The 17,021-nt window shown below is 29.7% G+C and overlaps 1 protein-coding gene across 1 annotated transcript in view; it reads left to right on the top strand.

Annotated features, from left to right (window-relative positions):
* Positions 1-7,113: 7,113 nt before the first annotated feature.
* LOC143231724 (uncharacterized) overlaps positions 7,114-17,021 on the top strand; it is a 143,323-nt gene continuing 133,415 nt past the window's right edge. The window contains exons 1-2 of the mRNA XM_076466340.1: positions 7,114-7,286; positions 10,093-10,191. Of these exons, the coding sequence (XP_076322455.1) occupies positions 7,247-7,286; positions 10,093-10,191 (139 nt within the window). The 5' untranslated portion in view covers positions 7,114-7,246. The remainder of the gene's footprint in view (positions 7,287-10,092; positions 10,192-17,021) is intronic.

Consider the following 17,021-nt stretch of genomic DNA (forward strand, 5'->3'; position numbering starts at 1 on the left):
TTTATTCTGTAGTGTTTAAGGCTATACTAGTATAGTAACAATTACTTTTTATTCTGTATGTCTGTAGTAACAATTACTTTTATTCTGTAGTTTTAAGGCTATACTAGTATAGTAACAATTACTTTTTTATTCTGTAGTGTTTAAGGCTATACTAGTATAGTAACAATTACTTTTTTATTCTGTAGTGTTTAAGGCTATACTAGTATAGTAACAATTACTTTTTAGTATTCTGTAGTGTTTAAGGCTATACTAGTATAGTAACAATTACTTTTTATTCTGTAGTGTTTAAGGCTATACTAGTATAGTAACAATTACTTTTTTATTCTGTAGTGTTTAAGGCTATACTAGTATAGTAACAATTACTTTTATTCTGTAGTGTTTAAGGCTATACTAGTATAGTAACAATTACTTTTTATTCTGTAGTGTTTAAGGCTATACTAGTATAGTAACAATTACTTTTTATTCTGTAGTGTTTAAGGCTATACTAGTATAGTAACAATTACTTTTTTATTCTGTAGTGTTTAAGGCTATACTAGTATAGTAACAATTACTTTTTTATTCTGTAGTGTTTAAGGCTATACTAGTATAGTAACAATTACTTTTTTATTCTGTAGTGTTTAAGGCTATACTAGTATAGTAACAATTACTTTTTTATTCTGTAGTGTTTAAGGCTATACTAGTATAGTAACAATTACTTTTTTATTCTGTAGTGTTTAAGGCTATACTAGTATAGTAACAATTACTTTTATTCTGTAGTGTATACTAGTATAGTAACAATTACTTTTTTATTCTGTAGTGTTTAAGGCTATACTAGTATAGTAACAATTACTTTTTTATTCTGTAGTGTTTAAGGCTATACTAGTATAGTAACAATTACTTTTTTATTCTGTAGTGTTTAAGGCTATACTAGTATAGTAACAATTACTTTTTTATTCTGTAGTGTTTAAGGCTATACTAGTATAGTAACAATTACTTTTTATTCTGTAGTGTTTAAGGCTATACTAGTATAGTAACAATTACTTTTTTATTCTGTAGTGTTTAAGGCTATACTAGTATTACTTTTATTCTGTAGTAAGGCAATTACTTTTTTTTTATTCTGTAGTGTTTAAGGCTATACTAGTATAGTAACAATTACTTTTTATTCTGTAGTGTTTAAGGCTATACTAGTATAGTAACAATACAATTTTTTATTCTGTAGTGTTTAAGGCTATACTAGTATAGTAACAATTACTTTTTATTCTGTAGTGTTTAAGGCTATACTAGTATAGTAACAATTACTTTTTATTCTGTAGTGTTTAAGGCTATACTAGTATAGTAACAATTACTTTTTATTCTGTAGTGTTTAAGGCTATACTAGTATAGTAACAATTACTTTTTTATTCTGTAGTGTTTAAGGCTATACTATATAGTAACAATTACTTTTTATTCTGTAGTGTTTAAGGCTATACTAGTATAGTAGTAATTATTTTTTATCTTTGTTTAAGGCTTCTGTACTAGTATAGTAACAATTACTTTTTATTCTGTAGTGTTTAAGGCTATACTAGTATAGTAACAATTACTTTTTATTCTGTAGTGTTTAAGGCTATACTAGTATAGTAACAATTACTTTTTATTCTGTAGTGTTTAAGGCTATACTAGTATAGTAACAATTATTTTTTATTCTGTGGAGTTTAAGGCTATACTAGTATAGTAACAATTACTTTTTTATTCTGTAGTGTTTAAGGCTATACTAGTATAGTAACAATTACTTTTTTATTCTGTAGTGTTTAAGGCTATACTAGTATAGTAACAATTACTTTTATTCTGTAGTGTTTAAGGCTATACTAGTATAGTAACAATTACTTTTTTTCTGTATTCTGTAGTGTTTAAGGCTATACTAGTATAGTAACAATTACTTTTTTATTCTGTAGTGTTTAAGGCTATACTAGTATAGTAACAATTACTTTTTTATTCTGTAGTGTTTAAGGCTATACTAGTATAGTAACAATTACTTTTTTCTGTAGTGTTTAAGGCTATACTAGTATAGTAACAATTACTTTTTTATTCTGTAGTGTTTAAGGCTACTACTAGTATAGTAACAATTACTTTTTTATTCTGTAGTGTTTAAGGCTATACTAGTATAGTAACAATTACTTTTTTTTATTCTGTAGTGTTTAAGGCTATACTAGTATAGTAGCAATTACTTTTTTTTATTCTGTAGTGTTTAAGGCTATACTAGTATAGTAACAATTACTTTTTTTATTCTGTAGTGTTTAAGGCTATACAATTACAATTTTTTTATTCTGTAGTGTTTAAGGCTATACTAGTATAGTAACAATTACTTTTTTATTCTGTAGTGTTTAAGGCTATACTAGTATAGTAACAATTACTTTTTTATTCTGTAGTGTTTAAGGCTATACTAGTATAGTAACAATTACTTTTTTATTCTGTAGTGTTTAAGGCTATACTAGTATAGTAACAATTACTTTTATTCTGTAGTGTTTAAGGCTATACTAGTATAGTAACAATTACTTTTTTTCTTCTGTAGTGTTTAAGTGTTAGTAAGTAACAATTACTTTTTATTCTGTAGTGTTTAAGGCTATACTAGTATAGTAACAATTACTTTTTTATTCTGTAGTGTTTAAGGCTATACTAGTATAGTAACAATTACTTTTTTATTCTGTAGTGTTTAAGGCTATACTAGTATAGTAACAATTACTTTTTATTCTGTAGTGTTTAAGGCTATACTAGTATAGTAACAATTACTTTTTATTCTGTATGTTTAAGGCTGTACTAGTATAGTAACAATTACTTTTTATTCTGTGTTTTTAAGGCTATACTAGTATAGTAACAATTACTTTTTTATTCTGTAGTGTTTAAGGCTATACTAGTATAGTAACAATTACTTTTTTATTCTGTAGTGTTTAAGGCTATACTAGTATAGTAACAATTACTTTTTTATTCTGTAGTGTTTAAGGCTATACTAGTATAGTAACAATTACTTTTTTATTCTGTAGTGTTTAAGGCTATACTAGTATAGTAACAATTACTTTTTATTCTGTAGTGTTTAAGGCTATACTAGTATAGTAACAATTACTTTTTATTCTGTAGTGTTTAAGGCTATACTAGTATAGTAACAATTACTTTTATTCTGTAGTGTTTAAGGCTATACTAGTATAGTAACAATTACTTTTTTATTCTGTAGTGTTTAAGGCTATACTAGTATAGTAACAATTACTTTTTTATTCTGTAGTGTTTAAGGCTATACTAGTATAGTAACAATTACTTTTTTATTCTGTAGTGTTTAAGGCTATACTAGTATAGTAACAATTACTTTTTTTTCTGTAGTGTTTAAGGCTATACTAGTATAGTAACAATTACTTTTTTTATTCTGTAGTGTTTAAGGCTATACTAGTATAGTAGCAATTACTTTTTTTATTCTGTAGTGTTTAAGGCTATACTAGTATAGTAACAATTACTTTTTTATTCTGTAGTGTTTAAGGCTATACTAGTATAGTAGCAATTACTTTTTTATTCTGTAGTGTTTAAGGCTATACTAGTATAGTAACAATTACTTTTTTATTCTGTAGTGTTTAAGGCTATACTAGTATAGTAACAATTACTTTTTTATTCTGTAGTGTTTAAGGCTATACTAGTATAGTAACAATTACTTTTTATTCTGTAGTGTTTAAGGCTATACTAGTATAGTAACAATTACTTTTTTATTCTGTAGTGTTTAAGGCTATACTAGTATAGTAACAATTACTTTTTATTCTGTAGTGTTTAAGGCTATACTAGTATAGTAACAATTACTTTTTATTCTGTAGTGTTTAAGGCTATACTAGTATAGTAACAATTACTTTTATATTCTGTAGTGTTTAAGGCTATACTAGTATAGTAACAATTACTTTTATTCTGTAGTGTTTAAGGCTATACTAGTATAGTAACAATTACTTTTATTCTGTAGTGTTTAAGGCTATACTAGTATAGTAACAATTACTTTTTTATTCTGTAGTGTTTAAGGCTATACTAGTATAGTAACAATTACTTTTTTATTCTGTAGTGTTTAAGGCTATACTAGTATAGTAACAATTACTTTTTTATTCTGTAGTGTTTAAGGCTATACTAGTATAGTAACAATTACTTTTTATTCTGTGGTGTTTAAGGCTATACTAGTATAGTAACAATTACTTTTTATTCTGTGGTGTTTAAGGCTATACTAGTATAGTAACAATTACTTTTTTATTCTGTAGTGTTTAAGGCTATACTAGTATAGTAACAATTACTTTTATTCTGTAGTGTTTAAGGCTATACTAGTATAGTAACAATTACTTTTTATTCTGTAGTGTTTAAGGCTATACTAGTATAGTAACAATTACTTTTTTATTCTGTAGTGTTTAAGGCTATACTAGTATAGTAACAATTACTTTTTTATTCTGTAGTGTTTAAGGCTATACTAGTATAGTAACAATTACTTTTTTATTCTGTAGTGTTTAAGGCTATACTAGTATAGTAACAATTACTTTTTTATTCTGTAGTGTTTAAGGCTAAGTATAGTAACAATTACTTTTTTATTCTGTAGTGTTTAAGGCTATACTAGTATAGTATAAGTATACTAATTATTTTTTATTCTGTAGTGTTTAAGGCTGTACAAGGTATATTCTGTAGTGTTTAACAATTACTTTTTTTTTATTCTGTAGTGTTTAAGGCTATACTAGTATAGTAACAATTACTTTTTTATTCTGTAGTGTTTAAGGCTATACTAGTATAGTAACAATTACTTTTTTATTCTGTAGTGTTTAAGGCTATACTAGTATAGTAACAATTACTTTTTAATTCTGTAGTGTTTAAGGCTATACTAGTATAGTAGCAATTACATTTTATTCTGTAGTGTTTAAGGCTGTACTAGTATAGTAACAATTACTTTTTATTCTGTAGTGTTTAAGGCTGTACTAGTATAGTAACAATTACTTTTTATTCTGTGGTGTTTACGTCTGTACTAGTATAGTAGCAATTAATTTTTATTCTGTAGTGTTTAAGGCTATACTAGTATAGTAACAATTACTTTTTATTCTGTAGTGTTTAAGGCTATACTAGTATAGTAGCAATTACTTTTTATTCTGTAGTGTTTAAGGCTATACTAGTATAGTAGCAATTACTTTTTATTCTGTAGTGTCTAAGGCTGTACTAGTATAGTAGCAATTACTTTTTATTCTGTAGTGTTTATAGTTACATTAGTATGGTAACAATTGTTTCTTATTGTGTAGTATAGTATATTAATAGTTACATTAGTATGGTAACAATTGTTTCTTATTGTGTAGTATAGTATATTTATAGTTACATTAGTATGGTAACAATTGTTTCTTATTGTGTAATATAAGGCTATTAATAGTTACACTAGTATGGTAACAATTGTTTCTTATTGTGTAGTATAGTATATTAATAAGTTACATTAGTATAAGTAACAATTGTTTCTTATTGTGTAGTATAGTATATTAATAGTTACATTAGTATGGTAACAATTGTTTCTTATTGTGTAGTATAGTATATTTATAGTTACATTAGTATGGTAACAATTGTTTCTTATTGTGTAATATAGTATATTAATAGTTACACTAGTATGGTAACAATTGTTTCTTATTGTGTAGTATAGTATATTAATAGTTACATTAGTATGGTAACAATTGTTTCTTATTGTGTAGTATAGTATATTAATAGTTACATTAGTATGGTAACAATTGTTTCTTATTGTGTAGTATAGTATATTAATAGTTACATTAGTATGGTAACAATTGTTTCTTATTGTGTAATGTAGTATATTAATAGTTACATTAGTATGGTAACAATTGTTTCTTATTGTGTAATATAGTATATTAATAGTTACACTAGTATGGTAACAATTGTTTCTTATTGTGTAGTATAGTATATTAATAGTTACATTAGTATGGTAACAATTGTTTCTTATTGTGTAGTATAGTATATTAATAGTTACATTAGTATGGTAACAATTGTTTCTTATTGTGTAGTATAGTATATTAATAGTTACACTAGTATGGTAACAATTGTTTCTTATTGTGTATAGTATAGTATATTAATAGTTACATTAGTATGGTAACAATTGTTTCTTATTATGTGGTATAGTATATTAATAGTTACATTAGTATGGTAACAATTGTTTCTTATTGTGTAGTATAGTATATTAATAGTTACATTAGTATGGTAACAATTGTTTCTTATTATTGTGTGGTATAGTATATTAATAGTTACATTAGTATGGTAACAATTGTTTCTTATTGTGTAGTATAGTATATTAATAGTTACATTAGTATGGTAACAATTGTTTCTTATTGTGTAGTATAGTATATTAATAGTTACACTAGTATGGTAACAATTGTTTCTTATTGTGTAGTATAGTATATTAATAGTTACATTAGTATGGTAACAATTGTTTCTTATTGTGTAGTATAGTATATTACTAGTTACTTTCGTATGGAGTTGAATCTGGAACATTATTAGTGTTGTACTAAGTAGTTTCTTAACTGCCCCGGCATGGCCAAGCGCGTTAAGGCGTTCGACTCCTACTCCGAGGGTCGAGGGTTCGCATCCCGCTCGCACCAAATATGCTCACCGTTTCAGCAGTGGAGGCGTATTATGATACCATACATGGCCCGACATGGCCTGGTGGGTTGAGGCGTTCGACTCGTAATCTGAGGGGCTCAGATTCGAATTCTAGTCGCACCAAACATGCTTGCCCTTTCAACCGTGTGGGCGTTATAATATGACGGTCAATCTCACTATTCGTTGGTAAAAGAGTAGCCCAAGAGTTGGCGGTGGGTGGTGATGACTAGTTGTTTTCCCTCTAGTCTTACACTGGTAAATTAGGGACGGCTATCACAGATAGCCCTCGAGTAGCTTTGTGCGAAATTCCAAAACAAACAAAACTGTTTCTTATTTTTCTGTGTTTATATCCGAGTTATTACTAGAAGTTTTCTTTTCTTGAGTAAATTCACAAAATAATTTGTACGGACCCTAAAAAGGCGGTTGTTTTACACGTCAACTGGTTCTTCTAGTGTCTTCACATTTCTTGTTCCTTGTCTTTGGTTAACAAGTGAAAAGGTTGCTGTGTATTTCGAGTCCGTGACGTAGCACCGCTTTCCGTCTCTCTTGTGTATATACCTGCTGTTCTTCAATGCTTGAATATAATCATTCAGTGTCTGTTAAGTGCTTTTAGCGGATGTATCATTAGCGGTGTTGATCCGAAACTGATATGGTTCGACAAAAACAGGCTAAACCACGACGTTCGATGAGTGAGTTTTGATCATATTGATTGACGTTTTTAATTATTTAAAGCTTATTATTCTGGAATCAATTTTACTTTAATGTAATATAATATATACCATAATAATCTGATTTAACAATTAACTCGTGGTTGTAACGGTTTTAGAATGTTATCTTTTTTCTTATTACATTTCTCGGCCAGTCGAGTTTTTATTTATAAATAAGGAGCTTTCTATAGACACGTATTGTGTAAGTAATAACTGGTGTTGTTAGATTACGTTGGGAAATTAAGCAAAATATGTAAATAAGATGAGATTTATCCGAACAACTTAAAGCATGAAATTAAAATGTTCTGACTGGTAGTATAGTACGTATCAGAGAACTTGGTAATGAGAGTTAAATATGAGATAATATCAGTCTTACGTACGGACTAAACAACGCATCGTCAGGAGAGAAATGAAACCAAGTGTAAGACTACTTCTGTCTGTTTTGCGAAAGTCGACAAATCGTTAAAGATGTTAATCGTTGTTGACATGTTCAACGAAACGTCCTTGTCCGAAGACATCTGTTGAAGTTGGAGGTCAGATATTTGTTTTAAATGTACAGGGTAAGACCACGGAAACTACTACCGTTTTGATGTGTTGAATATCCAGAAGTAACAGTGGAGGATCACAGATATTAATACCCGCAATATTTTGTTCAATACTTGTATGTAACAGTTATGTTAAGAAAGTTTAAAATCAGAAATTTTTATGGTAATTTATTATTGTACCCACCATACGTTTTCCTCCTCCGTCGGTTGAATACATGAAAGTAACAATATAGGAGTTACTACGTCACCAGAGGGTAATCAAACCCTGATATTAAGACTGGAGATTCCAAGACTCACTATCTCTGTCCCATCGAGGAACCTCATGACTTTTATTCAATTGATAAACTTAACTATACGTAAGTTATTCCTCAAGTTCAAGAAACCGAAAATTCATCACAAAATGATCGTTCCATTGGCCCAAGTCATCCTGTACAAATTGAACAAATTTAATGTAATTAATAACATTAGTGAACTTCATGTGATTTAATTATGAGTTCTAAATGTTATATGAAATACCAATAACTATACTATACAAATAGTAAAATTTTAAATGTTAAAATGTTAAAATTCAACATGAGACCTAATTAAGACAGTACCTAAAGTAGATAGATGGACGTGTTGCTACGATTCAACATAAGACTTAATAAAGACAGTATTTAAGGTAGATAGAGAGACGTGTTGTTAGAATTCAACACCAGACCTAATTAAGACAGTGCTTAAGGTAGATAGATAGACGTGTTGTTACAATACAACATCAGAACTAATTATGACAGTATTTAAGGTAGATAGATAGACGTATTGTTACAATACAACATCAGACCTAATTAAGACAGTACTTAAGGTAGATAGATAGATGTGTTGTTACAATACAACATCAGAATTAATTATGACAGTATTTAAGGTAGATAGATAGACGTGTTGTTACAATTCAACATCAGACCTAATCAAGACAGTTTTTAAGGTAGATAGATAGATGTGTTGTTACAATTCAACATCAGACCTAATTAAGACAGTATTTAAGGTAGATAGATAGACGTGTTGCTAGAATACAACATCAGACCTAATTATGACAGTATTTAAGGTAGATAGATAGACGTGTTGTCACAATACAATATCAGACCTAATTAAGACAGTACTTAAGGTAGATAGATAGACGTGTTGTTACAATACAACATCAGAACTAATTATGACAGTATTTAAGGTAGATAGATAGACGTGTTGTTAGAATACAACATCAGACCTAATAACCTCTGATTATGTTTTTTGACTCTCACTTCTTGTTATTGATTGTTAGCGTCCTTGATAATGAGGGCCAGTTGGTTAAGGCACCCCACTCGTAATCCTAGGGTCGTGTGTTCGAATTCCGGTCCACCGAACATGGTACCCTCCCAGTCGTGGATGTGTTATAATGTGACGGTAAATCTCACTCTTTGTTGGTTAAAGAGTAGCCCAAGAATTTGCGGTGAGTGGTGATGACTAGCTGCCTTCCCTCTAGTCTTACACTGCTAAATTGGGGACAGCTAGTGCAGATAGCCCTCGTGTAGCTTTACGCAAAATTTAAACAAAAAAACCAAATTCTGATAATAAAAACTTGAACTTATTTTCAAACACGGTTTGTATAATGTTTAATATATGAAGTATACCAGGATTTAATGCTGAAATGTTCATATAGTTGAATATTTTAAAGTTATGTGTAAGTTCTCCTTGGCAACTATGACGTATCTCTGTTCAATTTTATGCGAGTATAAGTATGTACATTTTCTGAGATTAATTTTGTGGTTTTATTTGTGAATGATGCGTCAAATGTTGCCGTATCTTTATGTTAGTTATACATTTTGTGTTGAATAAATATATTTCATGTTAACCGTTTGTTGCTAAAAGCGCCAAGAATCATAGAATTTAAATATATAAAATCATTGCAATGTACAGGGTGTTCGGAAAGTCACTGCGCAGTTTTGTATGTTAATAAATATATAAGTGCACAGTGACTTTCCGAACACCCTGCAGAATTAAAGATACTTTCAGTAGCTCAATACGTCTGCGTACTTACAACGCCAGAAACCGAGTTTCGACACTGGAGGTAGGCTTAACAAAGATGGCTAATTGAGTAGCTTTGTGTTAATTGAACAAAAAATGAAAGACAAACCAGGTTCAAGTATCATTTGGAGCTATATTCATAACAACAGACGATATGCATGATTAAATATTTTGTTAAAATTAATTCAAGAGATGTCTGTCGACAGGTGGCGAATTCCATGATACTTTCGAGAAATACGATTTCTTCCCAACGTTTCTACTACAGAACTATCAGAAGCTACAAGAAAAAGGACTCGATACGAATGGTAGGTTTTTGAAGCATTTTAAGAAACTGAAGTAATATTAATATGATTGTATATCAACCATCTATTATATATATAAAAACGGTTGGTATTAGTAGAGAACGCGCTATGTAAAGGAGCGAACAACCGTTTTCACACATATATTTTTCTCTACAAGTGGGTTTTCTAGTCATCATGGATTATTTTGTTTCTATTATTAAATAATTTCCCGTTTTTTAGGTTAAAATCATACCAAATCATACGCAATTTTCAAAACATCGAGACAAAAAAGAAATGACACTAGTCTTAATAACCCAGCAGAAATATAGCTGTACAAAGTATTCGTTAAAGTAGTTATGTGTGAAAACAATGTGTGTGACTTTGTTCCAATGTTCTTCTCACGAATATCCTTTTATGTAAGTCTCCAATAACTTTAAGTGTTATATGGCTAGAATTTGTGGTTCGATCACTACGGTTACCACTGTGTACACAACTTAGTGTACAGGTTTGTCTCTGGTGGCTGAAAGGTAAGCTTGAATGTTTATAGCGCTAATATCAGGGATTTGATTCCCATCGTGGAAACAGCATAAATAGTCCACCGTTTAGAGTTGCACTTGAGATGTTGTGAAAACAATGAGCCCCATAAGTGGCTCAGCGGTATGTCTGTGGACTTACAACGCTAAAACCGGGTTTCGATACCCGTGGTGGGCAGAGCACAGATAGCCCATTGTGTAGCTTTCTTATAAACCCTTATTTCCTAACTGATATTATTTCTTATAAACCCTTATTTCATAACTAATATAGTTGTTTCTTATAAACCCTTATTTCATAACTGATATTATTTCTTATAAACCCTTATTTCCTAACTGATATTATTTCTTATAAACCCTTATTTCATAACTAATATAGTTGTTTCTTATAAACCCTTATTTCATAACTGATATTATTTCTTATAAACCCTTATTTCATAACTGATATTGTTGTTTCTTATAACCCCTTATTTCATAACTGATATTATTTCTTATAAACCCTTATTTCATAACTAATATAGTTGTTTCTTATAAACCCTTATTTCATAACTGATATTATTTCTTATAAACCCTTATTTCATAACTGATATTGTTGTTTCTTATAACCCCTTATTTCATAACTGATATTGTTGTTTCTTATAACCCCTTATTTCATAACTGATATTGTTGTTTCTTATAACCCCTTATTTCGTAACTGATATTGTTGTTTCTTATAACCCCTTATTTCATAACTGATATTGTTGTTTCTTATAACCCCTTATTTCGTAACTGATATTGTTGTTTCTTATAACCCCTTATTTCGTAACTGATATTGTTGTTTCTTATAACCCCTTATTTCGTAACTGATATTGTTGTTTCTTATAACCCCTTATTTCGTAACTGATATTGTTGTTTCTTATAACCCTTTATTTCGTAACTGATATTGTTGTTTCTTATAAACCCTTATTTCGTAACTGATATTGTTGTTTCTTATAAACCCTTATTTCATAACTGATATCATTGTTGTTTTAGTTATTTATTTACATTACAACTAATATTGTTGTTTTTGGGTAACTAAGTATTAGCTTATATACTTAGACATAAAACGAATTAACTGTAATATATGTTACTGACACCAGATTTCTAGTAATTACCCTATCTGTTACTATTATTGTGAATATTTCAATATTATAAACACACAATAGTGTATGACCAACTAACAATGTAAGATATTGATAAACTAAGTTAGATGAACACAAATACTCATTTACATGAAAACTAAAGAGTTATTACGGGCAACATAAAACAAAGGGCTATTGGTGCTCTGCGAACCACGGATAACAAAACCTAGTTTCTAATGACAGAAGTTTGTAGACATATCGCTGTGCCACTCGGAGACAACTTAGAGAAAGGAACAATCGGACACTGTCCTTTAAAATCTGTCGTTATATGTACTAGACCCACTGTTTCCATTTACTACAAAGAATAGGGAAAAAATATTCTTAGCTCTGGAAACAAGAAGTACAAAACCATTTTTAGTTTCTTCTGTATTTACTTTGCACAAACTAAACACCAATACATATCATAAATATTTGTGTGTCCACAACAATGTATCATCAAACAGAGCCTCAGTCATACATTAAGTGTTCTCATTCTATGCAACTTTTTTTAAGGTTATAAATTTTCCTAACGGTTTTGAAAACCTTGTCTTTTACAAAATAATGTACAGTTATATAAATTTCCAGCACTCTGTAACAAAATGATTCAGCTCTGACAATGTGATTTCAATAGATTTTTAACAGAAGACCAAATAAAATAAATAATACTGTTATTCCTGACACATTTTGAACTAAATCCCAATAAAAGAATAAAAAATAGTTTTTTCCAGTAAACATGAATTAGATTTGAATGCTTAATACAATACATACTTGTCATAAACTGAATACATAATACGATAACTATTTGACATGCGCTGTTGAGCTGAAGTTTATTTACTTTTATTTAATTAGTGAGTATTGAACTAAACGTTTATATGTTTGTGTAAAATACCAGACCGGATAATTATGAAATAAGTTTGATTATTGTATCAGTATTTATAAAGTTATCAGAATGTATCTGCCAGATTAGGTGCTGGATTTAGACCGAAACGATTATAAGTGAGTTACTGTTCATTTGTTTAGAATTTCGCGCAAAGCTGCACGAGTGCTATCTGTGCTAGCCGTCCCTAGTTTAGTAGTTTAAGACAGCTTTTCGTAACCATTCATCGCCGACTCTTGGGTTACAGTTTTACTAAAGAATAGAGGAATTGAACGTTACATTATAACATCCCCACGACTGAAATGACGAGCACGTGTGATTCAACGGGGATTCCTACCCATGACCCTAACCACCTGGTCATGCCAGGCCTATAAGTGAGTTTTGTAATGATGGCGCTGAAGAAATCATGTAAGAAGCTAGTTAATCAGACATTTATTGTTTATAGGTGTGTAAACTGTCCCCGTTGGGTCAACGGTAAGTTAGCGGAGTTTCATGGTCAAAATCCGCCGTTCGATTCCCTACAGTAGGCACAACAGATATTCCTCTATGGCTTTGTTCCAAAATAAATAAATAGACAAGCAGTAAGAAAATAGTTTGTAAAGTTAGCAGATGAATGACAGGTGAACTATGTTTAATAAGAAAATAATTAGTAATAATTTTTACTTTGAAAAGATGACATTTAGCTGTTGTCTCTTTGAATCAATATATATATATTAGTGAAGTTAATAATCACATAAAAATGAAGTTAAATAGGTAAACCGAATCATGAAGAAGGACTGCGTTAAAAACAACAAATCCCAACCTCTGATTAATTACATTATAACCATAAATTTTTAAGCCAAAACAAAACACATTAAAATTAAACAAAATACGCTTCACTTTTTCTAAAGAAGATCCTTGAGTAAAATGTATCCTAGATTTTGGAGTATAATCCCGCATTATACCCTAGGATCTTTTTTTATAAAATGTAGAGTATTGTGTTTTGTTTTGGCTTAAGAATATGTTTATAATATATATATTTATATCAGTTAAAGGATTGACTTTTCCAAAAGACAGTTTCGATAACCGTACTATTGAATAAAAGTATTAAATGAATCATTTGAGCTAAATAACGCCCCCCGCTAGTACAGCGGTATGTTTCCAGATTTACAATGCTAAAATCAGGGGTTCGATTCCTCTCGGTGGGCTGAGTAGATAGCCCTTTGTAGCTTTGCTATACGAAAAACACACAAACACACTGAGCTAAATAATCCTAACTAATAACGTACAACAGGTCTTTTTTCATTTTTTTGCTATTAGAAATAGGAACTGGGTCCTTATATCATCTATATATATATGACTGTTAATATGACAAAGGACAAATAAGCTATGAAACTCTATCTTACTTCCCCAACCGTCTAACACCACGCTGCTAATCATGGAACATTTAGGTTTAATGTTAAGAAAAACATTTCGATCAGAATATCCAAAAATGTGCGTGATATAAATATTTAGAGAAAGCTAAAAAGAACACTTCGAATGTTCTTTATTTGTGTTGAAATATAACACCAATTTTTGGTGTGTGAGCACGTTCTCACCACAGTGTTTTTCGTTTTGAATAATTGTTTGGATTTTTTTTTCATTATTTATCATTACTTGAGAGTTTAATATCAATATTAAACTAAAATTAAAGATTGTCTTGATTAAGGTTTTGTTTTGGGATTGAGAAAATCGTACAAGAACGTAAAACATTTTATTTCGTATGTACTTGAAAATCAACAAAATCCGTTGGTGATTATATTCACATCAGCTTGCTTGTTTTAAAAGGGAGAGATTATCATTTACTTACTTGTTTTAAAAGGGAGAGATCACATCAGCTTACTTGTTTTAAAAGGGAGAGATAAAATCGTTTGGTTACTATTGATGGCGTTACTTATGTGTTTACGTTTGTGGTTTGAAAATTACAAGGCTAATGTTACTACTTTTTTATAGATTGTTACTAATCGAAGCTTTCTGTATACTATCCTGAGGCACACCAAACAGGAATTCAACATCCGCCATACGTATTATCTTTCAATTTCAAAGCGATTGAAGTATTAATAAAGATTACAAAACAAAACAGAACACAGTTCATACATTGTAACGTGACCATTTATAAAGGAGATGTATATTATTCTTAGTGTTTAGATATAGACAGATAAGTGAGCAAGCTACTTTTAAAGTCATAGAAAGTAGTTTAACTCTTTAATGCACGTTGTAACGTACACGCAACATTTCTACACGTACAAGTATCTCAATCGTGTTACTTCCAGGTAATAGTCTAAGTAAACCATGGAACTATTTCTGTTGGTTCCTTAACATTGTATTGTTTAAATAATGAGGATGATTAACACTTATTACAATTTACAGTTTCTACAGTAAATAATAATAGTTTTTTATTACTGGTGCAATCATTACTATTTACTTCACGCGGATTGATACTTATATAAATAAGTAAAAACAATAAATTCTAGAGCTGTACTTCATAACGATCGTACCAGTGATAGAAACGTAGTATGTGTTATGAAAACTACTTTTATTTACTGTAAAAACTGTAAACTGTAATAAACTAGACATTATTAGTAAGTAAAGCCGAAACGAAACTAGAGATGAATAATATTTAAAACCGTTTCACTGCCATTTCCACATAATAATTTGGCTAACGTACAAAACTATAGGCGGCTCCATCTAATAGTAGATGCTAAAACGTTTTTGTATCATATTTCAGCTATAATGTATCCCGATGAAATCATTTGATTTTACTTGTCATCAGTTTTGAATTTTGAATTTGAATATATCATTACGTTAGGTAAATTGTTTTTAAGCCTAATTCATTTTTATTGTAAATGAAAGGATCTGACCATAAGCTGTATCGTAAAGACGGTTTTCTCACCTGAACATATTATAAAAAAGTTAAAAATATAGTTCTATTCTAAGCATTTGCTCAATGATCATTTTATTTAATATTACAATAGACCTAGCGTAGTTAGTGTTGTTTATAAACTATCGTGGTTCATGTTCTGTCAACGGTAAAAAAAAATCGCTTTCCACAATTTGAGGCTGTAGAGAGTAACAGTCAGATCTCACTATTCCATTAGATTAGCCAAAGAGTTGACGGTGGCTAGTGTTGGGTAGATACCTTATTTGCAGCTTATCACTTTAATATTAGGGACATCTAACACAGTTAAATCTCAAGAAAAACAGTTCTAAACCTTATGTTCTAAAATTAACAAATTCATTAGATTATTTGATGGTTTTGTGTGAAAGACATGAAATGGGGAGCTAAAGAATACTTCACTTTGTTTATTGAATACCTTCTTCTGTTGTTCTCTATCCAATTACTTCTAGGCTTCTGTTGGTTTGTTTATTTTTACTTTGCATGAAAGACATGAAATGGAGAGTTAAAGAATACTTCACTTTGTTTATTGAATACCTTCTTCTGTTGTTCTCTATTCAATTACTTCTAGGCTTCTGTTGGTTTGTTTATTTTTACTTTGTATGAAAGACATGAAATGGGGAGTTAAAGAATACTTCACTTTGTTTATTGAATACCTTCTTCTGTTGTTCTCTATTCAATTACTTCTAGGCTTCTATTGGTTTGTTTATTTTTACTTTGTATGAAATACATGAAATGGGGAGTTAAAGAATACTTCACTTTGTTCATTGAATACCTTCTTCTGTTGTTCTCTATTCAATTACTTCTAGGCTTCTGTTGGTTTGTTTATTTTTACTTTTAATGAAATACATGAAATGGGGAGTTAAAGAATACTTCACTTTGTTTATTGAATACCTTCTTCTGTTGTTCTCTATCCAATTACTTCTAGGCTTCTATTGGTTTGTTTTTTTTACTTTGTATAAAAGACATGAAATGGGGAGTTAAAGAATACTTCACTTTGTTTATTGAATACCTTCTTCTGTTGTTCTCTATCCAATTACTTCTAGGCTTCTATTGGTTTGTTTATTTTTACTTTGTATAAAAGACATGAAATGGGGAGTTAAAGAATACTTCACTTTGTTTATTGAATACCTTCTTCTGTTGTTCTCTATCCAATTACTTCTAGGCTTCTATTGGTTTGTTTATTTTTACTTTGTATGAAATACGTGAAATGGGGAGTTAAAGAATACTTCACTTTGTTCATTGAATACCTTCTTCTGTTGTTCTCTATCCAATTACTTCTAGGCTTCTGTTGGTTTGTTTATTTTTACTTTGTATGAAAGACATGAAATGGGGAGTTAAAGAATACTTCACTTTATTTATTGAATACCTTCTTCTGTTATTCTCTATCCAAT

This window comes from Tachypleus tridentatus, chromosome 11, assembly GCF_004210375.1.
Source record: "Tachypleus tridentatus isolate NWPU-2018 chromosome 11, ASM421037v1, whole genome shotgun sequence".
In the NCBI taxonomy this organism is placed as follows: Eukaryota; Metazoa; Arthropoda; class Merostomata; order Xiphosura; family Limulidae; genus Tachypleus; species Tachypleus tridentatus.